General features: G+C 42.4%; 1 protein-coding gene across 1 annotated transcript; it reads right to left on the reverse strand.

Moving 5' to 3' along the window:
- Positions 1-1,227: 1,227 nt before the first annotated feature.
- On the reverse strand, positions 1,228-25,493 carry LOC116941583 (R-spondin-2-like). Its single transcript, XM_032952775.2, has 6 exons — positions 25,211-25,493; positions 24,063-24,526; positions 17,229-17,429; positions 14,582-14,731; positions 10,340-10,531; positions 1,228-3,668 (listed from the first exon to the last, which is right to left on the reverse strand). The coding sequence occupies exons 2-6, from the start codon at positions 24,157-24,159 to the stop codon at positions 3,550-3,552; spliced, it is 759 nt and encodes a 252-aa protein (XP_032808666.1). The 5' UTR covers positions 24,160-24,526; positions 25,211-25,493; the 3' UTR covers positions 1,228-3,549.
- Between the last annotated feature and the right edge of the window lie 965 nt (positions 25,494-26,458).

The raw sequence follows: 26,458 nt of genomic DNA on the forward strand, positions 1-26,458 counted from the left end.
TGCCGCATTTAAAAGAAAGTTAGACTTATTAACATGGAATCACACCTGTGTATTTTCGGTACCTCTGTTAATATGCAATTAAAGACAATACTCAAATCTTATTGAGATTGTAGTGATTTTTTGTTGCAAAACAACTTGCACTGCGGTTTCCTCACCGACCCTTCATTATCATACCATAGCTCGTTGGAGTGGCAATACTGTACCGAAAAAGAGAGGCAATATCTGCATTTGTTTTTGAAAAAGAATTGGCTTCACATATGTTGAACTTCGAACTTCCTTCGCACCGTGCACATTTCGTTAAAATGTACATTCAATAAATAGCGGGTGTGATTGCATAAATACACATGAAATGTGTTATCTACAAAGTATTTCTTTTTAAAGTTTATTATGTAAGGTCAACCTGACCTTTGAAATGAAAGGGTTAATTTTTACTCGTGTTATTGTGAAGTAACCTTTAATTTTTTTTCTGTTCCATTCTGGGATTTGTCAGTGATTTTCATCCAATGTCTTTGTGGTTTAAAAAAAAAGACGTGCGCTGCTCCTGGGAATTTTTGACCTTTGAAACCTTAAGGCCGAAGTTAATGGGAATATGGAAGCGTTTATCTTTCTTCTGTTGTGTGCATGACTAGAACACCTGTCCATCATCGTGAGGCACTGCGATTCATTAGTCCGATGCTACGAACTGCACCTCTTCCCTTTGCTCTGTCATTCTTGGAGCGGCCACAGGAATTGGTGCACGCAATACGACCAGCCAAAAGTTGAACCACATTGCACACAGTGCCATTCGTGCAATGTTTATAAATTCCGTGGACTTCGGATCTCAAAATGTTTTTGTTCTACAAAATATCGGAAATGTAAGAAAAAAATGTAGTCTTTAAATGGTGTTTTTGGCATGCTTACGTTTGCATTTGATTCTATAGTGTATTGTTTATTTATACAACATTTAGGCACGACATGTTGTAGAATTCACCCACCGGGAACTACACAGGCAGTGTCTTGTCATGATTTTGTACTCGCGTTCAATAGAGATGTTTTTTTTCAAATGAAGTCTCTCTCAAGTAAATAAAAAAAATGTCAAAAGTAAAGAGGTGCAACCCTGAAATGTCTTGCCTGTGCAACTGCCGGCAGGAAAAGCCCTTCACTTAACGGGGCACTCTGTCTCAAGTAAATAGCATACATGAATAAAATAATGACTGTGTAGAACTAGAGCAATAATAACAATACCAGCCATATACACCAGCTTTATTAAAAATATGTTTGACACCAAAAAAAACACATTACATCATGTGAACAGGCTCTAGAAGGGGATACACAAGCACCTTCAAAGCAATACTTTCGGAGTGGCTTCGGATTGAACATAATACATTAAACGCCACATTGTAGATGGTAACTACAAAAATACTAGTTTTTACATGTTACTTTTAATATATATTAACATATTGATTCAAATACATTTTACCGATTGCTGATTTTTTTTTTACACCAGTAAAAAATACCAGCTCCTTCAACTCCAATTTAGAATGGAAAGCATAAACAGTTTGTCTATGAATGCACATATTTACTGCTGTGGTTAAGATAGTTTCGTTTTAAGATGTACACGGATGCATTGTCATGAGATGGTATATCGTAAAAATTATCATGTTTTCACCCACTTGCTTAAATTATATCGCCATACAATTGCTCTATTACGTTCGCCTTATTTTAAATATTTTACTGCTGTTCACTTAAAAATTATATATTCGCATTCTATACCAGAAGGCAAGCACTTGATCCCTAGGTGTTTTTTGTTCTGTCTCGTGGCTCTCCCTCGCTCTCTCTCTCTCTGTAAGCACGCGCACACACGCGCACGTTTCTTCACGCGTATGCCGCCGAACGTCGCTGTCCCTTTAAAAACGGGTGTTTTATCACGCGCGCACAGAAAAAAAAACAAAACCGAAACATGCTTCTCAACCCAGCTAATAACAAAGTAAAGCGTTTGGTTATTAAGGTGCTTTAATGATCGAATGCACGTTATCTCGGCGTGTGCGCGTACCACTGCATCCACATTCAGGAATGCAGCCGCGCGATATGATGCAATGCAGCTGCACCATCATCACGCAATTCTGGCCATATCATCGACGAACTACATTCTGTACTTGCAGCTGAGATTTGTGCAACGATCTCCGAGCGTCAATCATGTTGGGAAGTCAATATGCACACGCCTCTACTCTACGAGCTCAACGATTGCATGTACGTGGAACGTCCTTCACCCCATACGTAGGCAACCGTGCTAATCAGAGGTGCGTGTGTGCAAAGTGAAGCGAGGCATTGTCAGATTGTTGGCGTGGAAAGTCAAAGTGAAGGTGCCGCCCCTGCTGTTTGCTCGCTCACGCCACTACTGGTGGAAGAGCCCCCCCCCCCCCCACTCGAGGAAGCTCTAGAGATCCCCTTTGGAAGGTACTTGGCCTCCATCTTCCATGCTGGCCACATGTCTTGGGCGAGGTGGACGTACACACACTTTACCCCGCCGCACGCGGCCTGCCAATCAACTGTGGTGCGTGCGTTTATACTGCTGGCTGGGCAGAGGTAGGGGGCAGGGGGCCTTAAGAAAGTTGCCCTTTGCCAGGAGATCGAATGGATCCGGCGACTTGTTGATTGCAAGTCCAGTGTGGTAACCATTACACCACAGCAGCAGCTCCGTCTACGGACTGGTGCTTTAACACGTTTGTTTTTAACCTTTCAAAAGAGGCACAGCCAAAACATTATGGTGATCATATGCGAATGTCAAACAATTGCTTAAGAAAACGGATGCGCACAGAGTGTGTTTTGCCACGTTTTAATCGTGAATTGACTGAAGTACCGTACGTGTAGATGACCATGTTTGACACAGCCAATAATGCTGTGCTAGTTCCGTTAGTGAAGAGTCCATCCAAAATGATGTGCTGTCGCCAAGCTTTCCAAATAAAATTGTCAATATATATTCGGCAGAATGTTCTGCTGCCATTATCCATTTGGCAACGGCAGTAAAGTTGCCAGCAATTAGTAAACTGCAATGCAGCGTAGAACATTTCACAATGAGGAATCAAGTGATAGGGCCCACTTCATATTAATCGAACTTAAAAATAATATTACGACATTAAACATAATAGCGGGGGAGGGGGGCTGGGCAGGCGAATGAAATGCCCCTGTTTCAGTTATATTTATGAAACAAAAGCCCGTCTTTTCACACAATGTCCAGGGCAAGAAAGAAGACGACAAAAATAACCAAGACACTTTAAAGTACGTTTCCCTCCTCCATTATCTCACGTCAAGTTCTTCACCTCATTCCATTTGAAGAAAAAAAAAACAACCCGAATATATACAGGTAGATTATAAATAGATTTGTTCAAAAAATTATTTGCCCGTCCTTCAGAGTCCACAACTTAGGCTAAAAGATTCTATTTGGCGCGAAAAAAAAGGAAGTCGCGCTGTTGAGTTGCAGATGCAGTGCATAGTCTGGGCAGGTGCCAGTCCAACTGTTTAGCAGCATAGTGAAGACTGTCCAGGGCCTCCCCCTTACTCTCTGGATCATTACACGCTCGCTGGTGTGGCATCCGCCTCTCTTTCCGCCTGCTGTTTTGGTCTCTTCTGATGGCTTTTCTGCTGTTTGTTCCGTTTCCTCTTTGGTTTCTTCCTCGGACTTGTAGCATCTGGTGAATCAAACAGGGTGGGTGTGAAAATGGATGAGCGTAGGATTAACGAGTATTTTACAAACGCCTGTGAATTTGGTAAACCGGTCATTAGTAAGCATCGCTGTTGTTGTGGTCATCCGCTTACAAAGCAATGCACGATAATTGGTTTCAAAGGGTCTTACTAGCAAAATGTATCAGTAGATTAGTCAGCTAATTTGCGACACACAGACACACAGATACATGTATATCCTTAACCAGTTTTACTGCATCGATCAATCTCAAGACTCTCCGTCTAGATCATTTACCACTACGTCTCCACCTTTTTTTTCCAGTCGAATACATTGTTACATCAAAAAAAGATGCAGTCGGGAAATTCACTTGTTATTTTAGACAATCGTGACATTTTTTTTAAGTTCACTGTTGAACACTTGGAGCAGCACTTTAATTGAAGAGGTGTAGCTTGAGACAGAAACATTGTATTGACTTTTCTTACTACCGAGTCAATATCCTGTCACCATCAACTCCAGCTCCACTTGCTCACTTCACAGTTGCCAGCCAGGGCTTAATTCAGCCCGGTCTGTCGAGATAGGTGACCCGGCACACCACATCCAGTATACCTCTCGCTATGGTTGTAGCTACTGGTCATGTGTCTACTCCAGTCTGCCAGCAACCCAGAAAATATGCCGTGAGAAGTGAAGTCCTGTTGCCAACCTTGGTGACAAATAATCCAATCATCTCTTAAAACAGGTGGCCAAACCACTGATTGAACATATTAATCCAATTTCATGTCTCCAGTACCGAGAGCCAAGCAGAGGGCTGTTAGCTGGTACCACATCAGTGAACACTCCTTGGGTGGGCACCAGCTGCGAGTTGGAACCTCACCAGAAATCAAATTCACTGTCTCAGGCGGACGATGAAAGCTCTTGGCCAGTGAGTCGGTCTGAGATTATGCAACCACTGCTTCCTGCATCTAATGTTCTTATCCCCAAAGCGTCTGATACAGAGCAGATGGAGAAATGTATTTTAAACAAGCCCAAAAGCAAATGCTTTATCAGTTCTGGGTTATTGCTATCTTCTTTTTTCATTTATTTATTTATTCACTTATAGACCGCAATAGTGTTGGCTGGTACTTTTGAAGTTGATTGAGTGTGGGGCTTTTATTATAGAAATGGGGAACACTTTTTTTAAATTAAAATGGGTCTCTTAAAAATGAAATGCTTATTTTCAATAGTTGGAGCCACTTGTGTTGTATCTTTTGGTGAGACTCGGGTGAAACTAGGGCTGCACCAACAAAATGAATATACAGGTCTGTAATAATTAAGAGTCCTATTCTCTTCCATTTACATATTTAGGTATTGACCTTTTGATTATTAGTTAATTTAGCATTAGTTTAAGATTTTCTGCTACAAGGCGACCGAAACGTGCATTTGAATTCGCCGGGAAAATAAAACTGACGGGAGAAATGATGGTGTCTGACCTGTGAATGCTCCTACGTGTTATCGAGCTGTTAAGATGTGTAAAAGTGTTTTCCGTAGCCTCTCGTGAATTCCAAAGTTTAAGTTACCAATTACAGAGGCCGTGAAGGGATTTTTGCTCCTGAGGCCTGGTATACCTAGGGTCACACGGTAGGCTATAGTGAGCGCAATGCTCTTGATGAAATTTCTCTTTTTATTTCCCTCAAAAGTGGTTTTTTTTCAGTTTATAAAAAATAAAAATAAACATTTATTTCACTGGAAGTTCTTGCTTTTTTCCTTCCGTGTAATAACTTATAATATTCACGTGAACACAACAAGAGAGTGGGAGCAGCAACAATACCAGGCTGCGAGTTAAACTAACCCACTTCACCAGGAAGGTTGCTTAAAATACAGTAACAGGATCCAGGCGGAAAGAGCCAATGGTGGCCAGTAAAACAACCGCTCTTCCATTAACACAGAGCCAAAGATTGCGAGGACAAGCTGCGGATTAACCTTCTCTTTTTGCCTTGGTGCAACTATCTGTCTATTCCGAGAAGTGCACGTCTTGCTTCTTCACTGTTATTGTTAAGCCTTCCCTCGGAAGGCCCCTTTGCCAGACGCGCACGGACACTATCAACGTGGGGCCACTCCGTGTTTCAGTCGTAGCCGGCATGATGCGTGCGTATGCTGCCTCTGGCCTGTTGCATGGTGAGCTGAGTCCTGACCTCGATCATCTGTGTCACTAAACCACACGCATGCTCTGGGCTGTTTGTGCTTCCGCGCACGCGTGCGTGCGTGCGCGTGCGTGTGTGTCTGCGCGCAGCAGTGTCCCGGTTAGCGCTACGCTGCGCTACGAACCCGGTGACCCGAGTTCGATTTCCGCTCACGGCCAACACCGGCGACGATTATCTGACCGGTCATGGAGCCCCCCCCCCCCCCCCCCCAGGTCGATTCAGCCTCAAATGAGTACCTGGTGTGGTGTGCAAACATCACTATTGGAGAGACAAAGGCGGCCGGGTGTGGTGTTGGCCACCCACCCCCTCGTGTGTCGTGCCGGCCTTCATAGATGTGTCATGCCGGCTCGCAAACAGCACTTGCCCCACCAACAGTCTATTACAAGCAATATGGGGGGTCTTTGTCTGCGTCTGTGCATGTGCCAGTGGTGACATAAGTGTGCTAGCACATGTCCATGTCAGCGCCTAAGTTATTGCTTGTGTGGAAAGTGGAAGATATACACAATGATGTTTTAGAATATTGAAATCATGGATAAGATGTGGACTGCTTTAATGAAATTCTCATCGTGGTACCAAGATTTTACATCGCAATATTTACTTGCGTTGCAATGTAATAATGGTCAATTATAAAATATCGCACTGTTAGCATTTACTGTGCAATAGTTGTGTGTTTGACATGTAATTAAAGCGTTCTTGTAACAGTAACTCTTTCGCAGTGACATGTAACAACCGCACCATTTGGGCGTGCTATGTCCCACATTTATTTCAGTTGGCAATGCCGACCCAAATATTGTGGCAAAAATAAATTAAATAGCGGTAGTAGAATACTGTACCTATGGAAAAAGTGTAATATTTATCAAAGCTATAAAAGTGAAAAATTTCACAGGAAATATTTCGAATGAGTCTTCCTCCGTGACATCACCTGAATTATTTTCAAACGTGACACAACGCTTGTGTCCACAGTTGTGGAACGTATGAACATGACCAGTGGAAGCTACGACTGCCCTCTTATACAACCGACCATTGTGCACTCATTAATGGAGATGAAACTCACTGATTTTGGCAAACACTGAAGTCGTAGAAAACGACACTGCATTAGGCAACGATAAACCATGTGGCATGATAGGCACATCTGCCTGAAGATCACTATGGGTGCTGCTTTAGGAAGAGTTGTTTAATTATTTACGAACGTTTTTTTTTCTTCACCAAAGTTGATTTTCTCCAGCTCAAAGTGAATAAAGGCCACTGTGTGTGCCGATGTGCCAAGCCAAAGTGTGGATTCCTACTGTGACATCACTACGGGTTAGAATTACATGAGGGTATAAAATATTTTTTTTAAATGAAAGCCTTATAAACGTTTTGTTTAAATTAAAGTGGTAAGATTGAGCGATACGTTAAATACTCCAGTGTAGTTGCAATGGCTAGGCTGACACTGTAATGCGCACATGCGGACGAACATGTGGAAAGACATGCACAGAAGGGCACAATTACATAAGCCTCCCACCAGAAGTCTGGCAAGCAAGTACAAATGAACCATGGTCTATTTTTAAATGTCAGTGCAGTATGCAGATTGCTTTTGGCGCAGCGTTTGCACTGCTGGTATTTTAACACAATGCTCACAATTATCTCTTGAACGCAGTGGGATTGCTTTCTTATTTACATACTCCTGCAGATGTCACGAATAATACAATCTTATTGAATAAGCATCCCATAAATTAGTAGCTTTGGCAATCACGCCATTTCAAGATTCACGCTTGACCATGATGCCGTTTGATCGCCACGTGAAAAATACGGGTCAGGTCCTGACATTTCCCATTATTAGGGCTCTACGACACTTTCAGCCGCTGTTGACTCACGATAACACCAACACGATGGCGTGTGCGCAGTATTATATCAGCGATGGCAACTCGCCACTCTTCGGGATGTCGAGCAACAGACACGGGCAAGCCACAGCGGCGGCGTGTACAAAATCCCTCGGTATGTGTCGTGATGGTTGCCGCAAGATCCGAGCGAATCCGCCCAGTGCTTGCTGAGCTGCATTGGCTCCCAGCTGCTCAACGGGATACATCGCAAGGTTGCGTTTATTGCACACGGAGCTCTCTGCAAACGAACCGCGATACCTTGCCGAGCTTGTGAAGGAATATAGACCATCCTCATAGCAGCTTTTATCCACCCGCCAAACGAAGACGGTCATAACATTGCGCGATTTTTAGTTTTGCCAATGCAACTGTCTGGAACACTCCTCCTAGAACGTGCAAATTCGTCACTAGTACAGCACGCCAGTGTGTTGGAGAGCCAAGCCACAACATTTACAATCTGAGTACGACGTTTTGCCAGTGATTACAACTAGCTTCATCAGGCGACAGCCAGATTTGTGGAGAAGTCTTACTGTTTCGTTCCTTATATAGAGGCGTAGATGTGGTGACCACGCTTCTGTGCTCTTGTGCAAAGTGGGGGGGGGGGTGGCGGGGGGGGGGGCGGGGGGGGTTACTGAGGCAACGTACATGATGCATTATGCGAGCCCTTTGAACTTGTCCTTCCTGTCTGATGTGTGTATTAAAATAGCCGTACCAACGGTAATCCCTATTGAACTATGCTGCCCTTTGTAGGCATGCATTTAAATATGTATTATTTTTAAAATGTATTATTTGATGATTCGCTTCCACACAGCACTAAGGCGGTAGCTATCCGAACAGTTAAAGTAATTTTTTTCTTTCAATTTCGATAGATTATTTAATTAGTCTTGGCCAGTAGTAGCTAGTTTTGCACAGAACTTCAACATTATCAAAATCAATTGAGTGTCCTTGTTGGCATGCGTGTTCTGCTACTGCTGACAGTTGCATTTGGGAGAATTTAATATTTCTCTGATGTTCTTTTAGTCTCGTGCTGATCATTTGTCCTGTTTGCCCAACATAACATTTCCCACATGTGCAGTTAATCCTGTACACACCTTCTGTTGATAGCTTCGGTAATACATCTTTTGTACCAGATATTAATTTCTGTATTTTATGCACCGTGCCAAATCTGACTCGAATGTTTTGTTTTTCCAAACATCTGTCTAGTTTATCAGTTACTTCCGCAATGTACGGTATTTTGATCGTTTTAATTACTTGGGCAGTTTCAATGCTCGTGTTATTTGATTTGGTTTTGGCATTTAATGCCCTGTTGATTTGTGCATTATTGTAACCGTTCATTTTCAGCGCTTCTTTAACATTTAATTTAACTTCTCAGACTGTCACCATCTGACACTTTCATAGCTCGATGAATGAGCGTCTTTATAAGAGCAGATTTCTGTGCAGGGTGATGGTGTGACTCTGCATTCAGATAGTCGTCAGTATGCGTTTTCTTTCGGTAAACACTGTGTGTTATTTTGCCATTTCGACCCCGTACGAGCAGAATATCCATAAATGGTAGAGTTCTGTCAGCTTCCACTTCCGTGGTGAACTGGATGGATGGGTTTTGCGAGTTGAGATGATTTAGAAATGCATTCATTGTATATTTTCTGTGTGGGCACCACTAATTTGTCATCCACATATCAAACCAAGCAGATGGTTTTAGTGTGCGTGAAGCTATTGCTTGTGTTGCAAAATCTTCCATGTACAAATTTGCTGCAATGTTGTGGCTTGGCTCTCCAACACACCGGTGTTGCTGTACATAGTGACGAATTGGCACGTTCTGTTTACGTGACAACCCTTACTAGTTGGCTGTGTCGGGTGGCATGGGTTTTAACGACACATTTATATATTTACGCGATCTAACAAAAAAAAAACACTTTTATGGATCATACATCACATAGGCACTTTCCAATCAGATTTAGTCTGCAGTGGTGAGATGTTAACTACCTCGCTTGGTATTCAGGAGGTCGTGGGTTCGATCCCAAGCCTGACGACCCCTCTATATTTTGAGTTTGCATGTTCTCTCCGTGTTCGCTTAGACTTTTCTCCCGGGTTCTCCGGTTTTTCCCTCCAAATCTATAAACAAGCATTCAGAGTATTTGGCTGCTATCAATGCCCTATGAGAAGCCACTTCATTGGGCTATCCATTGTGGCCAGGTTGCTTCTGAAAAAGAGCTATATAACTTATTGGGACATAACCTGGTAAAATAAAATCACTCGTTTAGTAAAAAAAATGCTTTTAGTAGATGTTACCTGATGGATACCCAATTACGTGATTTAGGGGTCATTTCTTAAATTTGGAAAATTTGGGCTGTGACGCTGGCACACGTGGCATGACCCTTTTACGAATAACATTACGGAATCCATAATGTCCACTGTGCAGCAAACGGCCTGTATTTTTACGGTTAATACTCTGGCAGTGTTAACCGGGGCGGCCGCTGTTCTCGAACAAAGGAAACCTCTCCGTGGCAAAACCCACTGTAGCTCGGCCCATGTCCGCCACCCCTCGTCATCGGTGCATTGCTCGGCTCGTCGGCTCCCAGGCAGTGGTTGTGCGCAAGTGAATCGCTCGCGTGCTGAGCGCGAGGGCGCGGGGCTCGTCTCACCGTCGCCCGGACAGAAGCGGAGGGGCGCGCGGCAGCGCCGCGTCTCCAGCGTCTGGGGGCAGGCGCGCCCGTCGGGGGATGGGAGCTGGTTGATGTGGCGGCTGCGGAGCGCTTGCCCCCACTTGAAGCCGCACGTGCGTCCCTGCTTGGTGCACGTGCCCCACTCTGCCCAGGGCCCTACCTTGCAGTGCACTGTGGGGGGCGGGGAGAGAAAGGAAAGAGAATTATCTCCGTATATTGGACTTCTTTTCACACCGTACGTAGCCAATCGTGTTTATTGGAGGTGCGGGGGAGGATGACAAATTGGTGGGCAACAGGACTCGAATGCTTCTGTTGGTGACACAATGTGGATTTAATAATAATAATAATTTAGTTTAATAAACGGCATCCTTAAACAATGGATATCAGATCACCATGCATATAAAGGAAGAATATAAGTGAGAAGTAGCCGGGGGGAGAAATATTAAAGAGTCAAGATAGAGAACTAGAGAGAGGGATAGGCCTTTATTTAAACAAGTGGTGGGGTCTTCAGCTCGGCCTTAAAAGTCTCCATTGACTGAAAGTTCCTGACAATGAAGGGCAGGGAATTCCAGAGCCTGGGCACCATACAATCAAAAGTCTGGTGGTGGGACCCCAGGTTCGAAGCCTGGAGTATGGTTACACTCGGTAGGGCTCGATCGGTGGATGGTGGAGATTGCAGTGGAGTGTGTGGCTGTTTAGCGGAGTGTGTGGCTGAATAAACTCCTGGATGTATGGTGGAACAGGCCATTTTAAAGCCTTACTTGAACACACGAAGGAGAATGTTAAACTTGATGCAGGGTTTAAACTGTAAGTCAATGCAGAGACATGAACACAGGTGAGATATGGTCCTAAAGAGGAGTCCAAGGGAGCACCATTGTGGCTGCATTTTGGATGGACTGCAGTCTGCTTAGGAGGTTACTCTGGGCCCCGAGGGCAAGACATTGCAATAGTCAAGAAAAAAAGACAAGCTAAGTTTTTTTTTAGGTCGTGCCGTTTGGCTCTCCGTTGTGTTTTTAGGTTGTACTGCATCGCGTTCGATTTGACGTCCAACATTTGCTCCAAGTGCTGGAAACTTCTTCAGGAAATGAACCCCCCCTGTCGGTACATTAGAGCAAAATGCCGGACATCATAACTAAACAACATGTGGGACAAACCTTAAATAGATTGGAGAGATGAAAAGTAACTTTGTTTTACCAATGCACAATCATCAATCATTAATTATGATTTTTTTTTAAAGTTTATAGTTGGGTATGAGCTGATCTCCAACTGAGATCGAGCCGAACAGCTTGTTAAGGAAACAGCAGGCATAAATGTTTGAGACCTTGAAGTCCCCACTACCTGTGGTTCTTTTTAGAATTGTTCTCTTCCAGGTATAAACATGCATAATAAGAAAATGTGAGGCTTATGTTTACTATGCCTTTCTCGAGACATGCCAAAGAAAGACCAATAAGTAAACATTATTTACTTTCTGAATTCATGTTTTTTCTGTAAAAAAATAATAATCAGGAATAGCTATTTCCATACACACAGATGATTGCCTGTTAATAACTGTATTGGTTATACAGTATTCACAGAGTACGTACCACTAAACATGATTATTCAAGGTATACAAAGGCGAGCCAAAATGGTATTCAATATTCACCCGTCTTTCTGAAAAAAATGATGGGTATTATTATTATGGATGCGGTAGTTGGTAAAGCAACCTTTTCCTAAAAGCTGGCTTTCTCACATGCTTGGTTGACCTCTACATGTTCCACTATTTTATTCCAAATGATAAGAATAATCAACTCGGTGGAAAATGATGCAGTCATCCAATCTCTCACAAACAGAGGACTTAAAAAAAAACCCATGAAAAAAACATTTATTGAATTGCGACTGCTACAGTGAGATTACATCGAGATGGTACCAAACACCCAAGAAAAGGGGAGTCAAAAAAGGAGGAACGCACTTTGGCCAAGATTATTCGAAGAGACGTAAGATATTTTCCAAAAAACTGGATAGAAACAACACAGCCACACATATAAACACACATGTATAAATGTAGATTACATTAACCTTACTCTTTGGTTCTTTCGGTAAAGTCACGTAGAAAGAAAATACATTAAATAATAGAGTACAACGTTTAGATTGCAACACAAGCAACCGTCATCAGGTAGAACTAAATTTGAGAGAGAGACGAAACATAGACACGGAGACACGGAGACGCACAGACAGACACACAAGCAGAGAGAGACAACACAGACACACAGATAGACACACAACATAGACACACAGAGACCCAATGCCTCTGTGTCGAGGCCTTAAATAGAGAGAAAAGGGGGGTTGGGCAGAGAGAGAGAGAGAGGTGAGTCTACATTAACCTTCTCATATTTTCTGATGACGGTCGTTATATATATATATAAAAAAAAACAATCTTTAAATGAACTAACGGAAATGATGGACGCACTTAATAAGAAGACTAAAAAGTTGGGCTACATAAATGTGAGCAAAACAAATGTCACGTGCAAAAAGTATTGAAAATAAAATGATGAAACATATATCATTGATGGACACAAACTGGAACCCAGCATATTATGTATACCTTGGAGAGTTATTGATGGCCGGTCAGAATTTAAATTTATGAAATACAGAGGTAGACAAGAGCAGGTTGCATTGTTTTTGTACAGCTGAACTTAAAAGCAACGTATCAATTCGCCTAAAAAAAAATGAGTTTTCAATTATTGCACATCACCTGTTATGACATGTGGCCATAAACATTGATAGTGACAAAGCAACATTGAAAAAATGTGCACAAGAACATATGGAGAGACGCCCACTTGGATTACGTTTAGACACAGAAAAGAGGCACACATGTATGAGAGAACATACGCAATATTCTGTTGAATGTAAGGAAAAGTCGGCGGGCTTGGGCTTATGCCGGATTGGCAGGCAAAAGAGAAAATTTTCACCGTGGAGATGGAGCGATGAAATCAACTCGGTGCAGGAGCCAGACGGATTGTTACATCGCAAAGCCATGAAAGATGGTAATGACCAGGGGAGAACGTCATCGCATGTTAATGATTACATCTTTTCTGTTTCGTGTTTTTTTTTACACGAGGGGTGAAGCAAGTTATATATCTGAGATCAGTGTTTTTATTTAGCAACATTAGTTCCGAATTAACGAATTGTGTATTAATGAAATATATCTGGGGGAAAAAAAATCTGTGTTTAATATACCATTTAAGGTAAAAATGTATATTGACTCTTACAATTCACAAAGCCGTTATCCAAGAAATAAAGAAACTGAGATGTGTATTATGTATTTTTTGTGAAAGTTGATGACTGAATCTCTCTCTATCGATGCTGTGTGAAAGTAATTTCTGATGTAATATATTCAACAAAAATTACAATCAGTGGATTGTTTACAGTAATACTAACTACAAAGTTAATGTGTATTTTAATTCTATAAATAACAGAACTGAATTTGTAAATTACTCAAATATCCCACTTTTAAAATTAAGATTGCAACAAACTATTTATTGGTGGTACAATACATAATGCACATTAACACACGTGTAAAGTTAATATTTTGCTATATATGTCAAAAATGTACACACTATTTTCATATGCACGTACATTCTGCTGTAAGTAATACGTTCATGGGTATAAATTATCCTGGGATTATCACCGTGCTTGCACAACAGGTGCAATATCAGATTTCTCAAAGAACTCACAATTTAAAGTGGGAGGGAATGGACATAAGACGTTTCACTCATGTGTCATGGCCATTTATGTACTTGTAACATTTATTATCTGCATGAAAAAAAACCCATTGTCAGAAATAATTTGTGAATTTTGGCCAAAACTGTCTGCATCAATATTAACTTTATATACTATACTTACATAACTTCGCATGAACCTTTCCATCCTTGCGAATATTAAATTTCTCACAAAATTGAGTGGTAATTTGTGGCTTCTAACCCTCCAAAAACATTCGGCATTTCACTGAAAAGTAAAAAAAACCTGACTTTGTTTTGGTGGATAAATGTTGGCTTTGGGCATTAAACCTATTATATTAGAATGTATGGTAGCTCCTTCATAATTACCATCTTAAAAACGTGACAAAACATGCTTCGTTTACAGCATATTACTTGGCTTCATATGCAAAAGTATCAGATGAAACCAAAGTAAGTGGCTGTGAATTGTTGTGGTGAATGAGTGGACAAAGGTGTAAATACTCACCAACACTTGTGCATTCCATGGTCTGGTTTGCAGTGGAGAAACCTTCTGGACAAGTGTTATAACATTTTCCTTTGTGCAGGTAATAACCTTCTGTGCATTTGGTACAAAACGTGTTGCTGAAGCACATTTCACAGTTGTCTACTTTGCACTCTGTAAAATATGAAAGGGGGTGGGGGGGGCAAGAAGCAACAAATTAGAATAATAGTGTCAATATATTACACAAAATTAAAACAACACAGGTAATCTCTATTATACAGATTAACATTTTTTTCTAGATATTTATTTGAGTTTATTTTAAACCTCCTGGATGATGTGTTTTTAATACTGTTTGTATCCATGCATTTCAATTACATTCACTGATACGTTAAGAACAGGGCAGAGAGAAAGATGTTGGTATGGTATCAAAAACTATTCTCTCTTGTTTTTTTTTACTTTTAAAACTACTCCATTGTAACTCTTTCGGGCGATGGTGTTGTAAACTTTCCTCTATGAACACAAACCAAACTACAGTACAGGGTTGTGTCAAATAGAGTGCTTTTCCGACATGTGTGTGTTTATGTAAGTCAATACCTACAGTACTGGTTAATACAAAACACAACCTTGAATATCTGAGGTTCACTATTTCACGGGCTCAAAATATAAGTGGATTTATACTTTTTCCACAAAGGCAGATTTTAACAAAAATGGAAGAACCTTGAAATGAAGCCGAGCCAGAAGCTGTGCGGATTAAACATTCTTATAAAGGACATTGTTCGCCTTTCATGGCTTATACTGAGCAAAGCTGTATTTTTTAGACAAATCTGCTAAATTTTGTATTTTAAATGCCTCTGCTGCTGTGAACTGCGCAACTTATTTATTTCAAACTAACTCATGGATATAAACTAAGCAGACATCTGCTCATACATTATAGTTTCCAAAAACACCAAAGGAACGTGTTATTAAAGTTACACCTGTGCAGCTCCCAACTATGCCCAGCAATAAGTAAATTATAAGCTACAATTAAATGGCACAGGGTTTGAGGTCTGGTGTGAAATTATGAGGTTTACAGTACATGAATAAAGTGTTCTATACATGTTGACAATGTGGTGTTTAGTTCAAAGGAAATTTACATTATTTGAAATGGGTTACAAAGAGGAAGTTAACTATTAGGAACTTTGCTTAACATTCTGCACACCCATGCTGTATGTGTACAATATTTTATTTCAAATGCCACATTCAATTTAATATCAGTCCATCTCCTGGCGGCCCATTGAGAAAATAAATGTGCATCCATACCGGGGTTCCTAGCAGTGGTTTCAAAACAATACTCTCAGACAAGACACCTGCTTTTGAAAAAAAAATCCAATGATTAATATTGATATAGGAATAGGTTTTACCCTTTTAAATGGCACAAAAACTGACACCTTTATTCAAGGCATTATGTTTGCAATAACCACAACACAAGCAGTCAAAATGCAAACAAAAAAGACAACTCTGATAATAATATGCACTGTCCTTGAATTTGATTGGTCCACACCCGAGACGGCTTTTCTTAGAACCTAGTCTCCATTGGTGTTGGACCAAAAGACGGCAAAAGGTGTCAGTTTTTGTGCCAGTTAAAAGGGTAAAACCTATTCCTATATCTTGCTAGTGGCAAAGGAGGTCTCATAATGATTAATATTGACTTGTCTCTTTATTTCAACTTTCAATACTGAGCTGCTCTCCATTGTAAAGCCCGCCTGTTTATCAGCAGTGAGCATCTCCATTCAATTAGGAATTAAACAGGGGAGCGCTGGCACAGTGATCTGAACTCCGTGGCCTTAATTCGATCTTCGGCCGTGGCCAAGATCCGTGGCGAGTGATATCAGAACCCGTCACGAGCCACCCTTCCTCCCTTTACCAACCCACACGAAACAGTGTGGTCAAGTATCGTCAAGCAACCCACAATGATCAGCGAGGCTCGAGGAAGCCTTCAAGCAGCAGTGGATTGAAAAAATGCTTTACATAATTTTTCGTACTATCTATAATTATTGTTCTGAATACTGTGAAACAGGCTTGTTTTTTTTTAGATCTACTGATCCTGGCATACTCATTATTCCAAAGACCAGACTTTGTTCTATGGGAGACAGAGCTTTTAGCAGTCAGGCTCTACGATTGTGGAATTCCCTTCCTCAGTATATTTGGGAATCTTAGTGTTAAAAAAAACATTAAGCCGTGTCTTAACACTCACCTGTTTTTAAGACAGGCTTTCTCCTATAGGCTGCATGTAACGTGCTTGTGAGACCTTGTGCGAATTGCACTGAATTCATGATAATGTATTAAGATTATGGCCCCTCTGGTTTCTTCTCTCATGAGAACGGGGTTCACTTCGAGCAGGGGTTGGTAACCTGCAGCTCTGGATCTGCACGCGGCTCATTAAGGACTGCGTCGTGACGTCATTTGTTAAGGGCCACATGCATTGCAGCTCTTGAAAAGATTGAGATTTTTTTTACCGAATTCGAAAAAAAAACCACGGCTCTTCTTGTTCTTTTGGTTGCCGACGCCTGACTTAGAAGGTTGATGCCACGTACCCTCCCTTTCTGCCTCCTACAGGAAGAAAAAGAACTAACAAAAAAACCCGGTTTGGGCTACAGAGCCAGGCGCCCTGGAGAGCACAGGCGACACGTACTTGCACATTTGCTCATGTTGGTCCCACGCAGTCCGTAGAAGCCGGAGGGGCAGGCGGAGAGGCAGGTGCCCACCTGCCGCATGCCGGTGCGCCGCAGGTGAAAGAAGAAGCGAGACTTGCACCGAATGCAGCCGTTGGCACCGGAACAGCTGTCGCAGCCCAGCGGGCACAGGGGATTGGTTGACGCATTCGCCAGCGAGGCTGTAGAGACGGGAGCAAGCACAAAGTCAGGTCGTGCGAGGTATCTAGATCACACCCACCCCACTTGACATTTACATTGGACTCCAGAGAGCCCCATGCCTGACGAAAGAGATTAAATGGTTTACGAAGAAGGGCCATTGCTCGACATTTTGCCCATTATGCACGTTTCCTTTTTTAAGATGGTGTTATTGATAAACGTGAGAGGTTGTTAACTTTACGTGAAAGCCAGCCTGGTGACCTCCTGGCAATATGTAGGTTAAAGGTGAAGACGAGCCTGGCAATTGCTTTGTTCTCGCCACCGCTGGAGAGGGGCCTCCACTGAATCACCTCCGGAGGGCATTTTTGTCCTAAATCTTCCATGCTGGCCCACGTCTTTAGAAACGGTTGGGAATACCCACACTGGCAACGTCAATGACAGAGTTCACAATTTGTGTGCTTGTTCGTAAACCTTAATTGTTCTTACCATCTATTCTGGCCTCTTTTTTACGACAATGCTCAGAGGGAAACACCTGCTGGCAGTATATTCTAGAAAACGGAAAGGTAAAAATATGTATAATTAAGGTAGTGTACATGGAGTTCTATTTTCAATACAATACACACATTTGTAATGTGCAGCAAAGGTTTTAATTATATTGAGCCCCATGCTTGGTGGCTCTTCATTTACTTTTAATGACTGTACGACGTAGAATGAACTGCATTTTTATTTTATTTTAAAAGACGTTAAATTCAGAAATGTGGTATATAGTGCAACAAAGTAAAAGCCCATGGATATATATTTCAATAGCCCACCAATGTCTTAAAAATATGGTGTATTTAAAATAAATAATTAATGGGTACACAAATTTGTCTAGCCAAGTCACAACCAAGGATCTAATTTTCACACCACACTTTTTAATGCGACACATGAAAACTTAGTGATACATTTCAAGCATACGTATCAAACACAAATATATTGATTGGTGTGTTATTGTGTAGAAGCTCTTTCATTTGCCACAATAGCAAGGATGACATCATTTTCTGGCTGATGTACAAATTATAATTATTTCTCAATTATTGACTTGTTTTGTGGCTCACTAATGCATCTATGATTTAAATATTTATGGGATTATCCATTGAGTTTCTATGTGCTGTGGTCTTTGGTCTGTGCATTTGGCCTGGAGTTGAAATCCCGATGCATTATACCCCATGAGGTAAGCATTAACCTTCTTAATGTCATTGGTGATGGGTTGAAAGGAAATTAAATTTTGCAGGCACCTCTGAAGGCAAATGTTTAGGTCTACTTGGAAACACAGCGATACATGTGCTTTCCCAAAAATGTAATTTAATATAATTGCAAAATTATACGAAAGATTGCTTTTAATCAATATTATTTTTTTCAATAAATCAATTTAGTGTAATAGGAGATGTACCCCTCCCCCTGCCTTACTCCCTCCCCCTTGCTAGCGAGCCAGCCAGCCAGCAAAACTGCTTGCGAATGCGGTACTGTTATAGTATTATAGCGTATCCCACACATTTCCGTGGGATACACGGCGGGGGGTGGAGGGTGGGTGGGGTGGAGGCGTGACTGGCGCATGAACCCGGCTCATCGCGCAGGGATGCAGGTGATGTCATCACGCAGATGTGCGCGGTGATATCACCAGCGTGGATGCGCACTCGGGTGTGCGTCAGGCAGGCAGACAGACAGGAATCCAGGCAGATAGCCACATAGAAAACGTGTTTCTCATCGAGTATGATAGGCATAACACTCAGGGGAGAGGTCATCGCAGTGCAAGTCCTGTTTTTGTGATATTAGATTTATAAGGTTGGCTCCAGCTCCAAGTTTCATTGACCTGATACGTTGAATTGGTTTAAGTATGCATGTGGATACACGTAATGTGCGCATTTTCTTTGCAATGCTAAAATCTAAACAAAGTGTCTGTGGGTGTTTTTGACAGGGAAAAAAAAACATTCAATGAAATATAGGATGCAGACTCCTGAAAGCATGTGAAAATAAAGGGCAATGATGAAAACCATGCAATATAACTGTGGCGCACGAGTGAATATTGTCTAAAACTAGTTGCAGATGTCACAAAGAGCACCCTACAAGAAAAATAAAAAACGCATACGGTATACAAAGAAGTACTATTGGAATAGCGGCAAGTATTGTGGAGTGTTATTGGTGCTGACAAACAAAAACGGTGCTTTGTATCTTTTTAGAATTTCGAACATTGCGAATAACTAATAACTATCTTTTACATTACGTGATTGCAGGCCCTTGAATAACTTCTCTGGAAATTAAATCACGATTTCCTTCACGCGTCACACACATTCACATTACCATTACGAATGTCTGCACTATATTAGTACGAAGAGGAATTTGAGCCATTCGTGTTCTCCCTGTTTTGTACCGGTTGCAGTACCATGCCAGAAATTCACCACTGTTTTTGTGCCACAAGATGACTTACAATGCTAAGGCAAAGGAGATGGCTATGGGGAATTGTGATTTAATGGGTGGTTTTGTAATGGAACATTGGTCACAATGGTCTACTGTTGTAAAAAAGTGTCATGGGACTTTTTTTTTACATCTCAAAGCAAACGGAAGCACTGGTTGCAAACGACATTTTGACCAGAGGGAGTGCAAGGGGACTATAGTACATACATAGGCATGTGCCATATGGGGCCACATTTGTAACTTACAGGGTACCCAGCAGGGTCAAATTCATTATCTTGCAGGTGGGTTTGTAACATTTTCACGCACACACACAACATCAGTGTAACCTGAAACGTAACCTCAAATTTGTTTTCAAATTTTTACATCAAAACTAATTTATCACGCCCTTTCAATAGCTCAGCGTAGTCGGTGTGGCATGTTGTGAGTCTGTTTTTTCGTGTATTTTTTTCTTTGGTTTTTGTAAAATTCATTAATTTCCTGGCTTGTACTTTCAAACTAGCTCTACATGGCAAATTACGTGGCAGAATGATGGATTTCACCGTAGTTATTGAGCCAGACCACATTTCTCATGAATCCCGGTTTAAATCTCATTCTCCCTTACTCAAAACATGGGCACATTTAATGAGTTTTTACACCTGGCCACAGCTTCCTTCTGGTAGACTCGGCCTGAAATTAGTACCTGTGTGTGCGGCAGGAGTTGGGAGGGGGGGGAGACGGGGCAGGGGACAGGGGAAGGGCCTTTTGCAGTGAAAGCCATCCCCTCGTGGGCTGAAATGACCCCAATAAAAGCACAATCGATTCCTACACTTGCTATACTTTTCTAACCAGAACCTTTCATCCGAGGATGTAAAAAACAAAATCAAGCCAGTAGGCAACATCTTCATTTTGCAAAGTGGTTCTTTGTAAACAAAACGGATGTGCCCATTATCAAGTCTCTGCGTGTGACCTTTTGCATAAGAATGTCGTAAGAATGTCTCTGTGTGAGTGCATTGTGTGTAGGGAGCGGTAGTGTAGCGGGTAGCGCGCTGCGCTACGAACCTGGCGACCCGGGTTTGATTCCCGCTCACGGCCAACACCAGTGATGATTATCTGAACCAGTCCTGGGCCTCCCCTAGGTCGACTCAGCCACATGAGTACCTGGTGCGATGTGTAAACATCGCCACTCAGGAGACAAAGGCGGCCGGACGTTGTGTTGGCCACACCACACCCTTGTCTGCCGTGCCGGCCTTCATAGGTGCTCGCTAGCAGCACTTGCCACAACAGTCTGTTACAGGCTACACGGGAGATATTTGTCCTTGTGTGCTCCACCAGCATTATAATTACAAATTATAAAACATTTAAGGAGGAGGGGGGGGGGGGGAGATCATAAAAGCACGGAACACAACTACACAAACATAATTGTAAATGTGCTTTCTAGCACCCTTTAGTATGTTATCTTTACGTGATGAAATTATTTCATTATATTTAATAGTCACGTATTTAGGGTCACTGAATCACACAATTGCATCACAGGCTGTCGTGTGCTTTATTTATTAACCCCCCCCCCACACCCCTTCATTCTTTGATTTTGGGCCTGTTATGTCAACCACTGATTAATTTTACCAGTTGCTGCAATATGTTGAGCTCTCTTTTTGTATTTCTGCAAAACGAATCCATATGCTTTCAGGCCCCTTTACATTACTTATAAAGAAACACTGCTGCTTTGTAATATAACATTACAAACAACGAAATAGTCATGAACTACAATAAAAATGCAATTCTGGGAAACAATGCATTACATTTATGAGAATTCGGAAATACAATCTCCCTACTTAAGTTTAGAAATACCTTGGTACATAAATAGACCTTATAACTTGTCCAATAAAATAGTTTCTGACAGAAAGTCCATGCACCTTAAAAGGCTAGACATGCAAAACTGTTTGGGCTCTTGGTTGCCAAGTGACCACCACCTGCAGCTTGTGCAGAAAGCGTCTATTTGGTAGGGTATGTGGAAATGCCCTCTAAAGTTTAATTTTAGCCAAGCCCACCCACTTCCCACCCCCGGTCCTGCATTTGGCATTTTAAAAGAATGATTCGGAAAATCTGAAACAGTCATATCCCTTTCCCCATTGCTCTTTTACCCATCACTATTAATAGAGCATTAGCCTCCCCGTGGCCTGCAATTATTTTTGTAAGAACTACTCCCGTTCAAGTGTATTCTGAAATGTCACTAAACGGATGAATTGCATTTTTCAATGTCATGAAGTAGAACAATACCTTATTCTAACACAAACCCCAGCCACTGAAGTGTTGGGTTACTCTATAACAATAAGCAATTATTTTATGTTGTAAAAAAGCCATGGGCTAAATCAAGTAACATTTGCAATTGCCCTAAATTGACTTTTTGAAGCAGGCACGCACCACACGATTTAAATCATAAATCTGCGTAAAAACTGCCGACACCAACATTCAGTAGAAACGTTTGAGTGCAGCTGTTTCTCTCATTACAAAAATCGCAGGCATTGCCGAGACAATTATCTCATTAATTTACTAATCAAAGAAGGCAGACAGTGTTTGCAGTGAAGTTGTAAATCATGTTAAGCCCTGGGTATCCACTATCCATACACCCACGGGTATCAATAGGTCATGAAATCTCACATGACGATCACGAAAAAACGGTTTATTTCATTACGGGAGATGCACTTGAAGTGTCTCGCGCGACTGGGCAGACAAGAATCGCTCGCCACTTGAATTCTGGAGCACAGGTTCATAGGATTCGACGATCCCAATGACGTAAATCGCTGCGCTCATGAAGTCTAGGAGCGGACGAGGTTAAAACCATTAATGTCATTAACCGGCTCTCTAAAAGCCATGGATGAGAGCGAGAAGAGTGAGGGCGAGAAGGGACGGTGTGGGTAGGGGTCTAGGGAGCAGGAGGAGAGGGGGCGTCTCACGAAAACGGAGCATGTGTAGGGGTTGGGGTGGACTCGTAATGCTCGACAAAGCCGTTTATATTGCGGCAACTTGAAACGGGAGGCTTTGAGAAATACATGTTCAAGAGCCGCCGAGTGAGAGAGGGCATCTGGCCGCATGTGTGTGGCTAGCCCCGCGCATAAACAAACCATGGAGCCCGACCCCCTTAGGCAGCTAATGAGTGGGGGGGCCACGCCCTCCCATCTCGCGTGGCACACCAATAAGTCCAATACGAAATATCGTTGAGGAAAATGCGAATCGCTATTGAACCCCGACAAGTGCAACACGAATGATTGTTATTTTTGAAGCAACATTATATTTTTTGGCCAATTGCATGCAGCGCTTATGACGCTCGAGAAAGTGGGGGGGGGGGGGGGGGGGAATATACAATTGTAACGTACAAATCACGTCCTTTACATCGTGGTTATTATAATGGAAATAAAAATAATGCGCTTATACTAATTGATGTGTAACGTGAGGAGTACTAATCAGGCTTTGGTATGACTGATTTTCAACGTAAGTCAATTCTGGTTTCGGAAATCATCATGAAAGGAAAGTCACATTTCTGGTGGGTGTACTTCTGCCCAGTGATAAACTATTGTACAATTTAATATCGTATTGTAATGGTGACGATGATGTTTAGCAATAATAATAATAACATGATATACGATGTATTATATCGTACCGCGGTGAACGATAATTTAAATGTCACTGTTTGCACTGTTGGTAAACACGTTTTAGGGACGTGACACCGTCGTTTTGGATGGCGTATCACTTAAATAATACTCCATAACGCCGAGACCGATTAACAGCCGAGAGCATGGAACCACGCGGTATTCAAGCAGTTAACCGTGCATCATACGCGGCACTCGTTATAGACACGTTGACCTTTGCTGGGGTTTATTATTTTTACACGCGCTATGAAATACAGATCGACGTTGCATTGAAATAAGGTGGTATTTTAGCATCGCATATGCTAGCATGTGCGTAGATATGTGCAGTATCGATTGACGCTTAATCATTGTGCACCGATTTAGCGTATTTCCCGGCATAAGCTGGGACATGCTCAGACGCCTATATATTGAATCGTTATTGAAATAAAAAAACACTCAAGCGCCGCTTATTGCGATCCAGCGCGACGGCCGTGTTTCATGGCGACATGCAATGCACGTGTAAACACGTGTGTAAGGTGTGCGGACACACAGCTCGAGTCACATATGTTATATGCACACACAGCACGGTGAACTTACTGCGGGCGTTCCTCCTTGGTCTTATAATGCTCTGGCCATAATTGTACTCCATAAGGTGGGCAGTGATGAGTATTAGAGGCAACAACCACAGATGCATATTATAGTGGTTGTAAGGTCTTGCTCGCCCAAAGGACCGTCGCTTGGGATGTGATCAGGTCGCAGATGTCTGCTGGTTGCAAAGGCGCTTCAATCGCTCTTCCATGTAGGAGGAAGCGAGGTGGAGAATCGACGCCGCAGCTGACTCAATTGGCTTCCCCCCATCCCCCCCTCATGGCATCTCTCCAAGGGGATGTCTCGACGTCCAGAGCAGCTCAGTGATGCGCCAAGATCTGGAGGGATGCAGGCGTAGCTGGGCGTGGGGCCGGCTGCACCATGCAGACGATGTCTGGACTTTCAGAAAAAAAAAAGCAGGCGCCTCCGCTTGCCTCTTGTATACTTGTTGGCGGTCGGCTTTTTTTTTGTATCTGATAAAAACAGCGGACAAGGAGCGTTGCGCCAATTTAAGACAACGCCATTTATTGTGGTGCAATTTGAGCCGCAGGCGATTCAAGAGCTGCATTTTACAAAATAAAATTAAATGTGTTCGTGAAAAAAATGTCACGGTTTTTCTTCCCAAGACCGGTCAATAAAAGTTAATACAAAATTGGAAACACAGTTGCAGTAAGTGCACATAAGTATTTACGACTCATTAAATATATATACATCACATAATTAATTCATATTACAGCATCACTTTTCATGCTCCTTAATAAGAAGCAAAATTATAAAGTTCAATAGGAATTGCTACACAGGACGTGGGAGACGACGAGTGGATTTGAAGAATAAAAACCACGCTGCCACTTGAAAGTGATCTCACGTGGTTTATTTAAAGTAACGGTTTTGATGGAAAGACCCAACTCGCGCGTGATGTTCCAGCTGCTCATTTCGCTGGTATTTTATCTGGCATGCAAACCAATTACCCTGCAACACGATCTACTATTTATATATATTCCAGTCCTGAGTAAATAACACATTGCGCATTTAAAAAAACGCTCGCACACACACATACGCACAATACAAATCGCGCGTATTGTTCCAACAAGACTCAGCAATACATCTCCGATGACCAAAAAACAAGACATGAGAAAAATACACTTTTAAATTCTTACCGTTGACGGAGGGAACAGAGCACGCAAGAGGGAAAAAAAAACAACCTCCCGCTTCAGATGTGGATTTACTATCTAATCTCTGCGCTTAATCCCGATCAGTAGCATCATTTGTTCGTCTAATCTTTCCCAGTAACCATGTGCGCCGCGCACGTTTCGTAGGTCTCAGTCCGCGTGGGGAGGGACCTGCCGAGAGCTTTTTGCCACTTGAAGCTGCGGGTGGTGAGTGACGCATGCGGACGTCAATGGCAATGCAACATACCTCCCCGTTCTCCTCCTCTCTCCACTACACCCCCCACAAACCACTCTCTTTGCACCCCCCCCCCCGTCTCTCCTCCTCCTCCTCCCGTACCTCCACAGGCCGGCTGTGCCTCATTACATGCACCCTTTCAGCCCCCCCACCCTCTCTCCTCGATTTTTTTTTCAATATATCTCCTCCACCGTGCTTTGGTGCAAGCAGTGATCTAACTCGCTGGCATCCGGCAATGAAGCGACGGTCTAAGTACTCAAGGAAATGGACGTGTTCAAGGGGGTGTTGTAACTCCACGAGTGAATGATACGTATATGTGTAAAATGAATGGGAAACGTTTATCATTTTTTTTCTTCCCGCGGTGCTTTATTTGACACAGGAACCCCGATTACATGTGAATGCTGGAGGATGTGACACAATTCCAGTGGCCTCCTTTGTTTTGAATTATTGCGCAATTGATGGCGAGATTTTACGCGGTGATCGCGGAACGTAACGATCAACAAAAACCAGCACCTGCACGCGAGCTTATTCCGTCGCTCCCATTTTCCTCGGCGGACGACCCCTCCGACGCATTCCCATTCCTTGTTCTGCCACTCTGTTGCTGTTCTTGACTGTCGGCCATCGTCCCTTCTAGCGATGTGTCCTGCCCAAGTCCACTCACTTTCTATTTTATTGTTATTCACCTGCATACATTCCCGAATCCATGTGTCGCTAAAATCCTGTTGAATGCTTTCGGAATCAGAATCTTTATTTTTCGTGGAGAAATCCGATGAGCTGTGAAGCTCTTTCTCACAGATGTCCAGTAAGGGTGGGTCATAAAACAAAAGAACAGTGACAGAAGGAGAGGTAACTACTTTAAGAGTGTGTCTCAGATGGAAACGTAGTGAATCTACAAGAACACAAATTCACAAATTTAACAAACGGCTCAAGGAGGTCGGAAGTTGACGGGGGGCTGATAATATGCGTCGTCATTGGTTTTTAATGCTCCCTTTCACCGAAGG

This window comes from Petromyzon marinus, chromosome 12 (genome assembly GCF_048934315.1).
Source record: "Petromyzon marinus isolate PM22_M1 ecotype Great Lakes invasive population chromosome 12, UKy_Petmar_22M1.pri1.0, whole genome shotgun sequence".
Lineage (NCBI taxonomy): Eukaryota > Metazoa > Chordata > Hyperoartia > Petromyzontiformes > Petromyzontidae > Petromyzon > Petromyzon marinus.